This window comes from Nymphalis io, chromosome 17 (genome assembly GCF_905147045.1).
Source record: "Nymphalis io chromosome 17, ilAglIoxx1.1, whole genome shotgun sequence".
Classification (NCBI taxonomy): domain Eukaryota; kingdom Metazoa; phylum Arthropoda; class Insecta; order Lepidoptera; family Nymphalidae; genus Nymphalis; species Nymphalis io.
Window position 1 is genome coordinate 8,628,514 of NC_065904.1, and position 18,723 is coordinate 8,647,236.

Consider the following 18,723-nt stretch of genomic DNA (forward strand, 5'->3'; position numbering starts at 1 on the left):
CATTTTTTATTTAGCCCGCCTTTTAAAAAATGTATATAAATTGTGTTGTATAAAATAGCATTAAATAAGGTAATGCTATGTCTATGATAGTGACAGGTCGCAATCTAACTTATATATTATAGAAAGTTACGGTCTTTATTTACTTACGAAAGTTATTTACATCCTTAAAAACGTATCACTTATAGAATTTATTTTCAATCTTTTTAGCAATAAAAGGAGCAAACACTACACGTATATTATTTAATTCATTTTTGTTATTGCTTGTTTTATACTTCCGGTCAGACCAGATATACATATATATATATATATATATATATATATATACATATTCCTGCAATCCTGGTTCTTACACTCTTCATAAGTTTAGTTTCCTTAAAAAAATCACATATATAAATGGTCTGTCTATAATATCAAAATAAACTAGACAGTTTTCTTTTGTGTAATACACGCATTGCGGTAGAATTACACAACGCAATGGAATCCTCCTCCAAAATATTTCTTTGGTACGTATTACCAATCGATAACAAATAGACAACACGCTAATTTACGTAATCGGATAATGTACACAATAATATATAACCAAGTTATTAAGAATAATACACTGACATTTAAAATCGTTCTAAAAATAATAATAATAAAAGGCTTTGTTTTATAACATGTATTGTATTTAAACATAAATATTTACCAAAAATACTCTTTCTTCAAACTTTCATCATTATGGAGACCGACTTGTATTGACTTTATTTTACTTCGTTCTTGTTATTTTAAAAAGAAAACTAAACTTACGAAGAGGGTAAGTACCAGGATTGCAGGAATATTAAAAAGTGGGCAGATGGAGCTTCCGAACTCAGGAAATTGTTGAGCGCGCCTCACTTTTATTATTTAGGGGTGGATTTAGCTTGTAAATGGTTAATATGGGCGACCGCTCACGGAAAAGTTAAATTAGACGTCCGGCCTTTTTGTTTGCGTGTGTCCGCTTCGATTTTGTACGCTTGTCACTAATGGACATAGCCTCTACGGACGACAGCTATTATTGTATCATTATCCTTGAGCATTTAATTAACTAAATAAAATGTACCATATTTATCATACATTTAAAATTACTTGATTACATTTTAATTTTTAAGCAAAAATTTTAAATTATAACTTAATAAAAATCATATTAATCAAATTGTATAACAATTAATAAATAGCCAAATAAAAATTTACTTATAAATAACACAACAACGTACATAATTATAATAATCTACATTTGTTTAAATAAATAAGTTAAACAATAAGATTTTTATTATTTTTATTAAATTATAAATTAGTCATTTATTCACACAAAGCGCTATCTACTAACTAATGTATCCTGATTGAGATCGCTGTGGCCATACCAGGAGAGCAGAGCGCTGAAATAGGTTCATTTAGGTTGCTAATTACCCCGGGCCGTAATCAACTGACTAATGGTTGTCAAGCTCTCAGTCGTGCAAGCACGTTTTTCCACTTCGTCTTTTCTTTAATATCCGTGTAATCGTTGAATAATATAGATTCATTTTAATTTATTAATTTTAAAGAATATAATTTTAATATTTTTAGTTTTATATTATTTTAATTCCATATTCTCCGAAATAAATAAACAGATGGATAAATACGACGAAATTAAGATGAAAGATATTACTTATTTTATTTATACAATTTAAAAACTGCAGATTGCTTTAAGCAAATGAAATTTTATTTATAACAAACCAATAATCGTACGTAAAGTTTCTTTTTCTCAGGATTGAACGAAATATTCTCACGAATCGATGTTGGTTGGACCGAACAAATTTAAGATAAGTTTATTCACCGTTGTTTCTCCTGTGGGCGGCGGCTCTAATCAGACCTGACCGCAGCCATTGTTCTCACACCCATACAAACAACGCTCCGAGCATTCGTTTACACCCATTCAACGCAAAGCAAACTTTGTGCTCTTAAAAGCTTGTCGACGGAGTTAATTAAAATTACCGTCCGGACCCACTTTACGCCGCTGATATAAAGTCATATGACAACAAAAACGACTCTTTTACCTTTTTTACTTTTAAAGTTATTCAAATTTATAGTTCGAAATTTAAACAATTTTCATAACGCTATTGCATTCTATGCGGCATACGCATTAAACTAATTGGTAGTTTATTATGATTGGTTCATTGGCCCTAATATTACATAAAGGAAAAATCAAGTACGAAGCTTAATTATTTTTACATTCATATTTTATTTTCCCAAATTACCAACTCATTTCACCCGATCGAATAAGCTTTGCCATAATTATTATGGCATAGTTTGTGTAGTAATCATAGAAAAACGAGAAAAAAAAACTAGGTTTTTTCCATATATTTACATAGATGAAAATAAATCTATTTAAAATATTCTTTATATAGGCACAGGCTCGGCCTAGTTCATGCCATGTAGTCATTGAATAAGTATGTAATTGTATGGTATACATAAGTTAAGGGCACTAAATGTGTACATTATTGTTTGTTAAATATAAAAAAAATTAACATAAGTAGACACTTAAAATCATCGTGTTAGTTATGTTGACTGCCTCAATGGTCTAGTGGCATTATGTGAGGCCGCAGACCCGGAGGTTCGGGGTTCAATTCCCAGGTCGGGCCAATAAAAAGTTATTGGGTTTTTCTGTCAGAAAATGTCTGGAGGACATTATTATTATTTAAATTTAATGTAAAGCTATCACCGTTACTCTTTTCCAAAGATTTACATACATACGTATGTTAATTCACCACAATAATGAGGATTTTTTTTCAAACTAGAAATAAAATGTTTTTTAGACCAATCAAAACTAATACGTACGTATTAGTTTTGAGTAATACGAGTGAAACAGTTTCAGGTAAAATATGAAAGCAGTTCCATGAAACGTAAGTCTTCAGTATTTAATTTCCCTAAGCCCCTCTGGTATTAACCCAAAATAAATAAGCTGGAAGGGCGTGAATTTCCCCTCCGTCCGAGTGGATAAATTTGGAAGTGCCGGGCAGATGTTGATTTATTGTCGAGTTTTATAATAATTATACGTAACGGGGGGAGATGTATTGTGTTTCTAATAGCAAAATATACAATAAGTAGAACAGATTTAATTGATTATAATAATTCACGCCAAAGTGGTCTCTATTGTATTCGCAGACGTATCAAAATTGTACACCCGCGTAAGATATATTAACAATGTGTTTTTTCTAATGACGGACGGTTGTGTATCATGGATAGATGAGCGGGATGAGAAATACGACTCATCGAATAATAGATGAATGTAATATAACCCATATTATCGTTTGATATTGTATTATAAACATACTATTTACATATATATTTTTTTCTAATTATTTACTTAACTAACGGTAAAATTTTAAAATCTCTCATACCAAGTATTCGTGTATATGTTTGTTACTTTTCTATCTAGGCTGCGTAATGTCTAAAATTTTACAACATATAGACTAAATCCGTTTTGAAATTATAAACTAAAAAATATTATAATCGCTGCTTCACCTATGTAGTTTTAGCGTGATTTCGGAAGAAAACAATGAAGCTTTATAATAATATTAGGATAATCAAAAAACGCATCTAAACTTCTATCATAAATGCGACATTGATTTCTATTACGCTTTCACAGCTAAAACACTGAACCGATTTTGATGAAATTTTGATATGCGATCAAATCGTTTTGCTAAATTATAGTGTTTGTATTGTGAAACGTATTTATTTTTATATCATTATTTAAAAAAATTAGATTATAACATTCATTAAATTGTAGTATTTATTTTATCGCTTTGCTTTGCACCAGTGTAGGAATGTTAAAACATTATGTATTTTATTTATTATATAAAATGTATAATAAATAAAATGCTTTTTCAATCATTATTTGATGTAGTGTTACATGAAACACAAGACTAAAAAGCCGTAAGTCATGAAGGAATACTAATGACGGACCGGTCGGCGTGGTTGGTAGATACTTGCCTTTCACGCCGAAGGTTGTGGGTTCGATTCCCACCCAGGACAGACATTTGTGTGCATGAACATGTCTGTTCGTCCTGAGTCTGAGTGTAATTATCTATATAAGTATGTATTTACAAAAGAAAAGTAGTATATGTAGTATATCAGTTGTCTGGTTTCCATAGCACAAGCTTTGTACAAGCTTAATTTGGGATCAGATGGCCGTGTATGAAAAATGTCCCAGGATATTATTATTATTATTATAACACTAATAAAAATATACGTAATGTTTCTACTTTGTATTTTAACACATACCATTGTGTATAAATATTTTTTACAGAATAGGAAGGTGGACGAGCATATGGGCCACCTGATGTAAAGTGGTCATCAACGCCCATAGACATTGTAAGAAATGTTAACCATCGATTACATAGCCAAGGCGCCGCCAACCTTGGGAACTAAGATATTATGTCCCTTGTGCCTGTAATTACACTGGCTCACTCACCCTACAAACCGGAACACAACAATACCAAGTACTGCTGTTTTGCGGTAGAATATCTGATGAGTGGGTGGTACCTACCCAGACGAGCTTGCACAAAGCACGAGTGCATGTTATGTGCTAGTTTAAATTTTCTCACATACCTTGGGGACGCCTATGCCCAGAGGCTGATTGGATAATAGTGACATTATTTTTAATTATACCAAAGATCAGCTGTGTGCGAAATATACACGATTTTTTTAAAATGTCGGCTAAAATTTATTCTTTACGTTATAATTATAAAGTGTTAATATTGAAAACTTAATTTAAAAAGAAACGAATTTTCGAATACGATAAAAAATCCGTAGCAAAATGATAGTGAAAATCATTAAACAAGAGATTTAAAAAGTAAATTTTGCAGAAACTTTAAAAACCTTCTACAATTTAAGCCTTACTTAGAACTTATTTCTTTCAATTACGCTGATAGTATCGTACCCGGTTAGCTCTGTAATTACACGGGGCCCTGACGCCACTGTTTTACACCGTGGTGTACATTACATGACGGAATGGCGCTACAAAAACCATGATCTGATATAACGACTTCAAATAAACTGTTTACTTATGTAATATTTCCAATTTCGATTTATATCTAAATATTTTGTAAAAAGATATAAATACGTTAGTTTTTTTATATCGTCTATTATATTCTTTTTAAACATTCTGTGACTTATTATTATTTTATGAAATTAGTTTAGTTTGATCTTTAAGCGTAATATTATTAAATAACTATTTAAACCTAACAATTCTTTCGGCTAATATTTAATTTATATTCATTGCATATTTGAATAACAGATTTTTTTATAAATTATAGAGTGCAATAAGACAGACACACGTTATTTGTGTTTAAAAACCTAGTTTAGCATGATTAACCTATCAGTATATATATACTTTGTTATGTACTTATTAAGTCTGGACGTTATGATGTCGATATGAATGAAATGAAACAAATATAAATGTTTGTAGCAAACATAACTTTTTCTTAATGGTACTACTTTTTTATTTGAAATCAACGCGCTTCACTTATTCTTTAAATAATTAAATTGTCACTATGTTTATAGTGACATAGGAACTCAACATTAACAACCTACTTTGTAATTGCCGTATTATTATTATTTCATACAGAATTTAAACGACAACAATATAATAAATTAGGTATATCATCTGGTAACGAAAAGCGTGCTTTTGTTGATCGAAAAGTAAGTAAGTTTGGATCGAATAATCATGTTTTTTTGAATGAATTATTTAATTTACAACTCGACACTTACTTGATCTTATACTAAAACGTCTTTTTAATTGCATTATTCATTTTATTCAAACCGAAGTACGGTTAGATAATTTACATTTTTTAATATTATTGTTAATATAAAAAAATTGATATTCATTTAATTTTTAATTTTCTGGTTTTGAAAATAAACAAGAATTTTGTTGAATGAAGTAAGTAAGGAAGGGGTATGCGTGGATCGCTAAGCGGGCACAAGTACCAGGCGTGCATAAGCGTGCTGGAGGTGTGAAGTGAGGCGCTACGGTGCGTTGGGTTCGTGCGCTAGTAACAACTCACCACCTTCCGTTTCGTGCCACACGATGCCCTCCAGCGTGACCGAGGTACCAGGCTCGCAGGGCCCCAGGCAGTCCGGCTCAGTGATAGTTCCCACCGATGTACCGACGCATACTTCTGCAGTCTCCTACGGAACAAATTATTATTTTTAAGAAAATGGAAAACGTGTAAAATTATATTCGAATAGGCGAGGTAATCAGACCTATAACGCGACTGTCAAGAACATGTATTATATCCAAAATTATATTATATGAGAGATTGAACGAAAAAGAGATTCTAAAACCCTAATTATTGTTGAATAACTAAATGATTATTTAATTAATGGTATTATAAAAATATAAATTTCAACTATACTAGACACAGAAAAACATATGGAAACAAAAACAAGCTATTTTAATTGAAATCCTCCTCTTTTCTTTTTTCTTCTTTCTTGGTCAATAGAAACGAAAATCGCCCGCGGTACTTACTAGGATTGCATAAATGCAAAGAGCGTTTACGGTGTGGAACATAATAAAATGAAGCCATTTACATTCAGCGGCCGATATGCGAATAACACAGAGATATCGCTTCGTCTCTCTCACGCACACGGTTAATGGCATCGCAAATTATGGACTCGAGCATCCCCACAGTGAATCCGTAGAGATGTCGACTCGCAAATGTACTATCGGAAAAATAACAAAATTTTATGTGAATTGCGAGAACTTATAATCTTTTCACGTTTCGGTAACAACTGATATTGGGAAAAGGATAAGCAATGTTTTTATATACCTTATATAAAGTTCGCATACGAAATGTTTACTTAAACACATTTTATCTATAATATGTGTACTACACGTTGTGTGATAAAATTTGGCAACAGCATAATAATTTAATATTTGTAACATGACGTAACTGTATCACATTCGACTCTGGATTGATTGAAACATTGGCAAAAAAAACAAGTGATTGTGTCATGTATGGTTTTTAATTATTGATTAAATAAAATTAATGTATATACATGTTAATAATTAACTTAATTATTTATGCAAATAAAATTATTACTGATAACAGAACAGTTTGTTAAAATTACGAACACTGAGAACTTATTTACAGTTGCAGTTAATATATTAGACTATTAGACGTTATAATTTAATCAAGTAATGTACAATAAGTTACACAAATAAAGAGCAGTTGGCTGTCATTTTGGCAATTATTGAACAACAACGCGAGCGTCTAGACTGCACGAGTAAATGATATCTCCCTATGCGACCAGCAGCTGAATTCAACTAAACTTGCAAACGTTTCGAATAAAGCTTCATAAAAACATACTCACTGCCCAACACTCAGCACATTAGCCGCAAATAATGTCTATTTTAACAGCTGGATATCCAAACTTTGACTATGCTGTACAATGTTAACCGGACTGAAACATTAATAATTGCGTAACGGCTCGTAAAGCGACCTCATAACATCATATAATATACCCTCTATTTGCTTCATGGGTATCGTATCGTCGGAATGTAATCGCATGTCTAAGCATCTTAAGCGATAACAGCAAATAGACGATTATCTCATACCCACGCGTCGAATATAAATAGCGTAAGCGTTGCATTGTTAGACGAAGACAAATGTGCGATCGTCTTACGCCCACTCGGTGTCCGTTACGAGACAATACTCTGTTTATTTGTACAGTTAAACCGCATATTAATATTTCGACACGCCATGTCGCCATTAAGTCCTTTATGAGCGCCTCGCCGTTACAAGTCGAGGGGAGGCATTGTACGCTAGACGGCACAACTAGAGGGGTCGCACGGTTATGAACGTCAATGCTAGCTTGGAGTCGACTGTAAACAAGGGTTGCCAGCTGCCGCTTTATCTCGCCAAACGAACTTTACGAAGGGAACTCGAAAAAAAATTCAATTCACATTAACATTTCAATATAAGTCGAGCGTGCGCTAGCGTATCGGACGCAAATAAGAGATGCCGTCGTGGCGGTGTCGGAAGACAATACATAGTAAATCAATTCAGACGACGGGAACAAAGGAGCATGCCGGGGCGGAATGTAATGAGCGAGCAGACTTCGATTAAGACACCGAAGGGAGTCGTTTGAAGATCTCTTTGTGAAGTGCGTCGCAGGAACTAATTTGTAGTCTCTATCGTCACACCGCAAAAGGAGAGCGCAGTAACCGACACCTACATGCTTACTGACTCGAAACAATGGCTCCTCCGTAGACCTGAGTCACGCAGTGTCACTAAAATGCGAGTCCGACTTACGCGTTGCCGTGAACGACGACAAATTTCTCCAAGATTGCAATACACATTTGGCAGCCGTCGCTTCTGAATAGCACTGTCTAACAACAAATGAATTGAAGAACGTTAAGCATTTTTCATTGCAATAACTTAACGGAATAGCACGATTAAGACTAAGACGTTTAGGGGCGATCTGGCATGCCATGTGTAATAAATACCGGAGTGGAGTCTGCAACATCTTGTTTATACGATTCATATACAAATTTAGTCATGAAATGCGTAGCGTAGACAATATTTCTTATTGCTTACAAATGAAATAAACATACCTTTGAAGTCTTATATTTCTTTTTTATTTACTTACAAGACTCACGTATTTAGATGTATTTCTATAATTGTATATATTATTCAAATACACTTAAGATTTACATAATTCGTCAAACATACTCTTATATATTATTATGTAAATATGTACATGTTAAAAGTTTTATCTTATAATGTTCGTACAAAAAGTTCGTACATTCAAAAATGTAATTACAGAGCGAACGCTGTATCACATTGAACCTCGACAAAAAAATTAAATCAACATGTAAATGAACAAGATAAGGAATTAATTGAAAGAAAGCTTTCCGTAATTGGACTGAATGCTATTTTTCCCGTTTCATGTATAAGTCCCGGGAGCCATGATTTCTTTGCAATTATCTTTTAGATAAGCAAATTATAAACTTTCATATTTTTTAATAAAAAAAATGATTCGAAGCAAAATAATATCGTATTAATAGAATAAAGTTTTTGTTGACTAATATTATAAAGGCGAATGTGAGTTTGTTTGTTAGGTTGATTAATCTTATCTACTCATCTTGAAATTTTGAAAAATTTTACATGTACACGTTGTCAGCGATACAGAAAAGGACATAGGGTACGTGCTTCTACAAACACCCTACAACCCCAACACGCGCGTGAAGTCATAGACGGAACTAGTATTATGTATTTTTTATTATTTAAAATTTCAAATCTCTGTGAATATACGGGATGTATCGTATCTATAGTGTATCTTTCAAATATTTTTATTGACTTGTAATTTCATGTGCTTGCATGTTTTTTTTATTTCCAGACAGCATCATAGCCATCACATTTGAAGTTTCGTCACTCCATCGTGTTTTTGCACGTTGGATAGCTTAACAAATTCTATGTATCTAGCTTGAGCTTAATATGGTTTATTATTATTTTTATTTATTGTGCCTCTTTATTCACGTATGCCTTTTTTAATCAATATTTTATTTTATCCCTATCTTATATCTGTAATATGAGGTGGTGATTCTAGTTTTTAGTAAATTAATAAGTCGCCGATATGATAATACAAATGATATGATATGATGACGAGTGATACTTCATAATATATATAATATGATGACGTGAACTAAATATTTCTAGTCCTTGATATTAAGTACCGCGATAATGAGTCCCCATATATGCCTATAGTACCTCCTTGAGGTTAATTATTTCCTAGTACAAAGTATTTAATATATACTAAATGTATTTAATATAAATGTTTAGTGGATAAGGTAACTAACGAAGGTAAAAAATCACCCAGTTTTTTTATTTGTTTTTATGATTTGTCTCGTAAGGAAACCACAAGTCGATATTGAAGCATAGTTATGGAATAAGCTCCAAACTATCTTCTTCAGATAAGATTGCCCAGCGGTAGGACATTTATGTGCTACTAAATAACTTTCAATTCAAAAAGTTTGCAGTGTAACGTAGTTTTAATTCGTAACAAATGTATTTTTTTTAAACCTCCCTCTCATTTCACGAATACTAATATTTTGCTTTCATGTTATAAAAATAGTAGCAATAAAAACTAAACTTCACGGTTGGAGTGATACTCGGATCAGATAGACAGGCAGATATAAAAACGTACATACAATCATAAGGTATTGCCAAGCTAAAATGAACTCTATAAACGTAAAACTAGCCACATTTAGACAATAATATTTTATATTAAAATGTTTAATATATATTTATAAAAATAAAAATACACAATATTTAAAGACATTCTATTGTAAACGTTTTTAATAATACGTACATAACATGCTTTCAATTTCTAAGCGAGTGCTTGTTGTATGAAATAATTAATTCAAGTATATAAAATGTATATAACGCTAATTAATCACAAACATTCAGTTATCGTATAATTTTAACGAGTTGAAAAAGGCATAATAACATTGAAAACAATCGCACCCTCGTCGGGGACTCGGCAATATTAATTAAAAATAAATCCTTACTCCATCGACTGATGCTCTGGTAATTTAAAACAACTATAGCGGAACATTCCATTTTATAATTAATCCCATCATCATGTTTTAAAACTGCAATATTTATTTTTCAACGTTCGTTAATTCTATATTTTAAAATAAATTGTATCGCTTGTACTTGTTTTACTATGATATTCGATTTTTTTTTACATATGTACGGCATTGTACAGCAGATCTAATTAGATCCATTCTCCCTCTGTTATAGTAATGTCCTCCAGACTGATTTCGATGACACGACGGCCAATATCAAGAGAGATTCGACAACTGTGCAGGACATATTATAGTGCACAAGTGTGCGACACACAGGTGCACTCTCTATTCCCTGACTCTTATAATTCGACGGGACGGCAATCTGAAACGACCGGAAAGAGTTCAGACGCAGGACCAATGGCTTTACGTGCTTTCCGAGGCACGGAAGTGTAAACACTTCCAACTTCCAGACTCCGGGATTAAGAATGTTCAACAGAAAAAAATATTAAATTTTGTATTGCTCCGACCTGGGATTTGAACCCAGGATGTCTGTGGTCTTACATGTAACTACTAGACCAACGAAGCAATTGTTAATGTTTTTTATAGATTTATAAGTTTGAATACATTTATTCTCAATAAGACATATTATACTCACTTACTTAAGAACAGAGGTTACACAATGTGTACAATTAAAGTTAGATAGTTAGGAAGTGTTAATAATTTTAATAGGTGGGTATTTTTTAAGTTAATTTTAAACATAACCTGACGAAATTTTCACAGTTAAAAATTTAATTACAAATAGTACGAAAAAAAATAAAATAAAAACAAAACATGAAAATAAAATAACAAATATATTAAATAATAATAATAATAAGTTTCCGCGGATTGTTCATGTATATACATATGTATAACCTTACATTAGGAATTAAAAAAAAAACAGTTTTACTCACCTAACTCATTCTATTGTCAAAAGGTGTTCATAATATAATTAGCTAGTTTTATTTTGAATGAGGTAAGTGAGTTTTGAGCCGAGATGGGCCAGTGGTAAGAACGCGTGAATCTTAACCGATGATCGTGGTTTCAAACACCACTGAATTTTCAATGAATTTGTGATTATAATTCATCTCGTGCCAGCATGTGTCTAATTTCACTGAAATTCTGCCACATGTGTATTCCACTAACCCGCATTGGAGCAGCGTGGTGGTATAAGCTCCAAACCTTCTCCTCAAAAAGGGGCCTTTAGCCCAGCAGTGGGGCATGCACAGGCTGTTACGGTGAGTTTACATTGTTTATAAGTGAAGTTATCTTATTGTACAATTGTTGTGCACCTTCAAAAGTTATACTGTTTTTCCGTAATTAGTTTTTTATTATTATTACATTAGCCTTAAGTAATACAATAAAAATTAAAAACAGTTACAGTACAAATCGTGACCGCGTGGAATGGTAAGAATGCTAGCAGCATTTCCCCTTTGAATCGCAATTTCGATCCTCTGGACGAAAAATGAACCAGACCTCCTGTCACCAGTAAGAGGAAAACAAATAAGTAAATACAAAAGAATATTAGACAATTTTCAATATTTTAATATTCACGTATTATATAACATAGATATATATCTGACATTAATAAAATATAATTGTCATTGGCAAAGCTATTTTTATGATACATATATAAATTTTTCTACTATAAAATGTCAGTATTTTTTTTGTAATAGAAGTATAACAGACATTATTAAATATTACAATGTTTTATCAAATGTAAATCCAATTTCTCGAAAAGCTTGTAAACGGAGATATTAATATAAAATTATATAAGCAAAATGAAATTCCGAGGGAAATATTTTTAATAAACACGAGCCGCCTGACAAAGACTTATTCAAAGAGGAAGTTCTAATAAAAGACGTTATAATAAAAGCTTCCACAGGCTAAGAATGGCATTGCTGTTTTTATACTTCTGCAAATGAAATGTATTGAATGAATAACGAGATCATTTTTTTAAACTTTTATAGTCATTTCTATATATCGTCTGTATTTAAACTAATTCTATTAAATATTTCAGATCCTAATCTACCATTTGCAGTAATAACGCATAAAGTATTTCCATGTACAATGTTTAAAAAAAAATGGAATGTGTATTCGCTTCAAGTAATATTCATAAAATATACTAACTTTCTTAAGTCAAAATTACATTTCTTTATTCTGACTAAACGCTAAGTAACAAAAGTCTAGTACGACGTTAAAATGGCGGCGATGCCTACCATAAACTCCTTTACAACCAGTTTCTTACAAAAGAAAAAGTTTTCATTCAAAGGAAGTTTAAAAGCAAGGCAGACTGCGCGTTATTTGATACTGGCAACATTGAAAATTGGTTTTATTAATGCAATATAATTTTACTTTCAATACTTACACAATCATGGTCAAAAGGGGTCAGTAAATAATATATGATATTTTTTTAGCTTATTTTCAAGATTATTTAAGTATTTAATATTTATATTATGATGTTAGTTTGATCGTTTATTTCTTATGAATGTTTTAATTAAAGCAATTCGAATTATTTAAAATATATTAACATTTAAACGCCGATTAGTATACTAAATGTCTATAATTTGTTATATAAATAAGCTATTATCGCTGTTAATCTAAAATAAATTGTTATTGGGATTTATCATTGTTTCAGATAGTAATATTTATTACACTAATATTGTTAATATAATAAATAAAACATTTATTTTATAGAGAGTATCAAAATCTACAATGTTATAGTTTATACTTTTATTCTAAATTATTTGTTTAAAATACAATTTATTAATAAAATATTTAGCAATTTTTTTGTTGAAAAGATTAATTTAACAGATTAACATTGACATATTATATAGAAATATTCTATATTAATACTGATTATAGTTTGAGTAAACTTTTTCTTTTCGTTTCTCCCCCTTCCTTCTTAAGTCCACGCGAGCTGGTTCTCGATGTCACCGCCTAACTGTGACATCAATTCCATCGCGCACAAAGAAATTTGGCAACTCCTTTCTTTGTCGCACTACCAAAAAATGGAATTCCTTACCAGCTCACGTGTTCCCCTCCTCTTACAACCCGGGTTCCTTAAAACGAGGCGTGAAGAGGCATTTTGCGAGCCGGCAAGGCGGGGACGGCTAGCACAGAACATTCTTCCCGACTGTACTGGCCGTCGTCGCGTTTGGACTCTACTACCACTTACCATCAGGTGGAGTGGAGTCATTTGCCATCCCGGCGCATATAAAAAAAAAACTAAGTCTAAAGGGTTACGTTCAAATCTGCAAATATTGAAAATCCCGTAAGTGATAAAATATTACGACAACACGGTTAAATATACGTATTTAAGAAATGCAAGCAAATTCTACTAAAATTTGCAATTATTAAATTTATTCGAACTCGCAACCTTTACTTAACATTCACGAATTCTATTCACTGGGCCATATCATTCCTGAATTAAATTATGTATACATATTTGCTTAAAACTAAACTTAATGTAAACATTTGAATTTCGAAATGTTATACATTTTGAGACTAATTATATTAGCTTTGTGTATTTTGTTCGACGAAGTATACTTAAGCGTCTTCGCAATAACAAATATACTTATAAAATGTTAGTCGTACTTTCACGAGTACGTTCTCTTATATCTTTATAAAACATGAACAAACATATTTTAAAAATATTTTTAGTTTATTCAAAACAATGCAAAAACTCAAAATACAATTTTTTCGGTTAATCGGACCAAATGGTTAGCATTTGTGGCAAAATTACCAATGCATATAAATGTAATTTGTTTCGTGGTCGAAGTGGTTTAACTGTTTTAGGTGTGTTTATGTTTTACACATTTATTGGAATTTGGAATTGGAAACGCCTTTAACGTAGGACATGCCCTTAAATCGATAAGATGGATACTCAAAAATGTATTTCTTAAATATGATGGAATGCCGGAGTAACCTTAGATAAATATATAACATTAATGATGTATAAGAAATCGTAAATTTCAAAATAAATTACAGTTTGATAAGCTAAAACTACACCATTTAAATAAGCTATTTTTGTCAAGAAATACGGCTAGTAATATACGTTTTGTTAAACTAGTGAGAAAAAACTCAGGTATATTTTTCGATAGGACCGACCCTACAGATACAGCTGTGAAGCATCTTCTCTAATGGGAAGTTTAGTTTTGGACTAAATATATTTTTTTTATATATAATTATATAAAATTTTTAAAGGCAGTTTTTTCTTCTATTTTTATAATTTTATTAGATAGTCTATCTAGATATCGAGTTGAAACGAATAATTTACAACCATTTTCATAGCATAAGGATAACCGAATTAGGATGGTTTTACGTGTTGATCGCTCTCCCTTGAATATAAAACATCGTGATTGACAGATCAATACTCAACTGTAGCCCGAAATAGGAATTGCAATTTGCTTATACGCTCATAATGAAGTTCTTTGTAAAAGAATTGTTGGAAAATCTACCAGGAGGGAAGGAAGCGACAGAGCAAAATGTATATTGGAGCATGTTAAATTCAACAAAGAGTAAGACATAGTAAATGAAATGGAATTTTTAATAATTAAAGACGAAAAAAGAATTACTGTTTAAGATATCAAATAAAATGGAAATCTTGCAATTTTTTTAAGGCAACTTACGTAGGACATTTTAAATGTTAATTCAACTTGAACTGTTGCTAAACTGTTTACAGTCGAAACTCATTGTCACATTTTGTGAACTACTAAAAAAAATTGTCTAAAGTAAAATTCTAAAGATAATTGACATGATAATTGACTGCTAAAACAACAAATTAACTCTTCAAAAATATAAATCTATGAACAATGGATATATAAAAATTATAAAAAGTCATAAGAAAGAATTTATTTGTAATCCTAGTAATAAATGTTATTACGTTTATTTATTAATAAGCTCGTGATACGTTATCTTTATCACTTCCTTTAATGAGACTATTTAATAAAATAATTTATTCAATATGTTTATTACCAATTATTATTTATTAATTTACATATTATGTATGTATTTAAAAAATATATACTTTGATGTTTCTTTTTGATAAGAAAAATAACACGTTTGATAAATATATGTAATACAATTAAAGTAAAATCTGAATTATATCAATAAAATTAATAATTCATATGAATAACTATCAGCATAACCTTATAAAATATTTTATTATACGCATATAAAAATCAACAAAAACCCAAAGACAATTTCATATCATTACGACTTCAAGATGGCGCATACCGACGATAAAATCCCGTTCCAAAAATGTGGTAAATTTTGGCGCTGTAGCTTAATTCAGTTCGGAGAGAATTTCAAATCTGATTCATATCTTTGGACCAGGTTTCGTATTTATTTGATTTCCAAATCCGTTTTAATTTTAAAACGAAAAAAATTAAAATTTTAAATTGAAAAAAAAATACTCTACAGACTTAATATTAAAAGATATAAGATGCGTTCGTGAAAATGTTTTCATTTTGATAAACAATTCGTTGAACTAAATTACTGTTAAATCGTTAAACTAATAAATTTATAAGCTTCTTTCCCCTACAATACAAATATAAACAGCGATGCGAACACCGATTGCCCGTTTAAATCACCCTCGTTCCAGCACGAGTGGACGCGGCATCCGTGACCCCTCCGACAACGTGTTATTTATTCTCCTTTTGAACCTCTTTACGAACTCAATATCGAAACTCGATTTTTCTCTCAGCTCGGGTAAGATAGAGGCGCATTATTACAAATGTTCCTTATACCATCGAGAGAAAATATCGACATTTCTAAGAATGCGTAAATAAATACGGTAAGTAGAATATAAATAAGACAGTCGTTTAAACTTATAAAATTTGCTCCTCGAAATATCAAACATAATGTAAATATTCATGATCCCTAGTCATATAAATATTTCCCGAGACAGCCGAGCGCGTTAATGAAACAAGATGCTAACTCGAGACTCACAAAACTCTAAAATTATTCAAGTCGCGTCTCGCGCGTCTTTGCGCTCAGGCTATTATTTCAAATTATTTTTAATTGCGTAAAAGCAAGCGAAAAACACAAGAACAGCACTTTGAGTTAATTACTCTCGCAATAAAGTATTCAAAGAGCTCCTCGAGACGCAGCGCCGTGCCTAATACAAATATTAAACCGTAACCTTTCCGCTTTAACAATTCTCGAAAAGAAAATGGACCGTGAAAATCGTAACACAACAATGGCTCGTAATGAAATCTCTTTTTTTACGGCTACGCCGGGCCTGAGCAATTTTAACCTCGTTTTCATTGAAATTCACATTTCATCCGAATAACAAAGGGTTGGACTCTTTGCGAAATGTCAATTGTGAGGAGGGTAGCCGGCCGATGTTCCTCCGTAGAATGGTTTCATGGATTGCGGACAGTGGACATGTAGGGTGACTGCACTATTTATACGGATACAGACGCGGCTGTACTCGTGTAGTGTACCTACCGCCGCCAGAGATACTGAATTATGCATGAGAGCCAACGAATGTTTTAAAAAGTTAACAAGGTTTTCCGAGGTTTTTCTTTGTTCTGCTATTTTACCAAGGAAAACAAATTGCCTTTATTCCGACAACACTAAAAATATGATTCATCTACGTGTATTACACTGGCCTCCAAAAAAATCGACCCACCTACATTTTTTGTAAAAAAGCTATCGTATGGTTTTAAACTACCACATATTTATATTTTTAAGATTGATAATGAAAAAATGCAATTGTAGGATTGTACAAAAACAGAAATAGTGCGCAAAAAATAGGTTTTTAGGTAAATATGTGACAAAACACGAAAACACAAAATTTTACGCAATTTTATTTTTTTGTGTACAAAAAGATTATGCCGTTTGTTTTTAAATTTGGGTGCCTAAATCTTACTTTAATAGGGAGTGTTTCCTCCTCTTGACCTAATCACTGCCTGCATACGCCTATAAAGTGTCCTGATTAGCTTTTTAATGTCTTCCTGTGGGGTCCGTTGCCATTCTTCAGTTAGGGCAGCTTCCAGTTGATTCAGGGTTTCTGGAATTGGATTTCGTGCTCGAACCGTACGTTTTAGCTGGTCCCAGAGGTGCTCTATCGGGTTTAAGTCCGGACTATTGGCTGGCCACTGCATAACTGGAATTTCGACTTCCCTGAGATAGTCTTTAACAATTCTAGCGACGTGAGGTCGTGCGTTGTCGTGCATAAGTTGGAAATTATCCCCAATATATCCAGCGGAAGGCATCACATGAGGCTCCAGAATGTCCGTTATGTAAGTTTCAGCATTAACAGCACGATTACGGAAAAAAACCAGCTCTGTGCGTCCCGTCAAAGAAATACCTCCCCAAAACATTGTAGAGCCTCCACCAAATCGGACTGTTTCTCGAATGCAACACTGAGAGTAGCGTTCTCCTGGCCTTCGCATGACGTTACGTCGTCCATCAGAGCCTACTAGAGACATTCGGCTTTCATCACTGAACAATACTGTCTCCCATTGGTCCAGTGTCCAATCGACGTGCTGCCTAGCAAATTGTAGTCTTGCTTGTTGATGGGATGTTGTGAGTTTTGGTCCTGTTGCTGGCTTGTGAGGGGTTAAGTTTTGCTCTCGAAGTCTTCTTATTACAGTATTTTCACTCACAGATACTCCACGACTTTCTCGGAGTCTACCTTGAACGTCAACAGCCGAAAGATGTCGGTTTCTTAAAGACGTCAAACCAATAAAACGGTCATCGGTCGGGTTCGTGACACGCCCCCTGCCAGATCCTGGTCTCCGGCGATACTCCCCAGTCTCCAAGTAGCGTTTGTACACTCTTCGCACCGCTGAACGACTTAATTTTAGTGTTCTAGCCACATTTCGCTGACTTAACCCCTCATGAATAAGAGCTACGACTTGAGCAGCTTCTGCTTCAGTAGTATCCATTTTTTATGTTTAAACTTATTAAAATTATTGTTTCAACAAAGTTTCATACACTTAATCAATAATAAACATCGAACCGAGATGACTCCGCGTTAAGAACTGGAAATAAACTAACCATGCACTTTGTGCACAAAGTAACGTTTTCTTTCAATACTTTAAAAATATTCCAAATATCCTCAATAACACTTACAACTCCTCCAAATCAATATCAAGTGGGTAATAAAA

At 32.4% G+C, this 18,723-nt stretch overlaps 2 protein-coding genes across 6 annotated transcripts in view; one reads left to right on the forward strand and one right to left on the reverse strand.

Moving 5' to 3' along the window:
• The window catches only part of LOC126774818 (zinc finger protein 608-like), a 361,874-nt gene that overhangs the window by 269,991 nt on the left and 73,160 nt on the right, over positions 1 to 18,723 (reverse strand). For 4 of the 5 annotated variants that reach the window (XR_007669838.1, XM_050496431.1, XM_050496430.1 and 1 more), the window contains one exon: positions 6,060 to 6,183. Coding sequence is in view for 4 of the 5 variants with exons in the window: in XM_050496431.1 (XP_050352388.1) it covers positions 6,060 to 6,183 (124 nt within the window). In the remaining variant the exon portion in view is untranslated. The remainder of the gene's footprint in view (positions 1 to 6,059; positions 6,184 to 18,723) is intronic. The other variant, XM_050496433.1, reaches the window with a different exon arrangement.
• LOC126774826 (tyrosine-protein kinase receptor torso-like) overlaps positions 1 to 18,723 on the forward strand; it is a 177,515-nt gene that overhangs the window by 19,812 nt on the left and 138,980 nt on the right. The window lies entirely within an intron of this gene.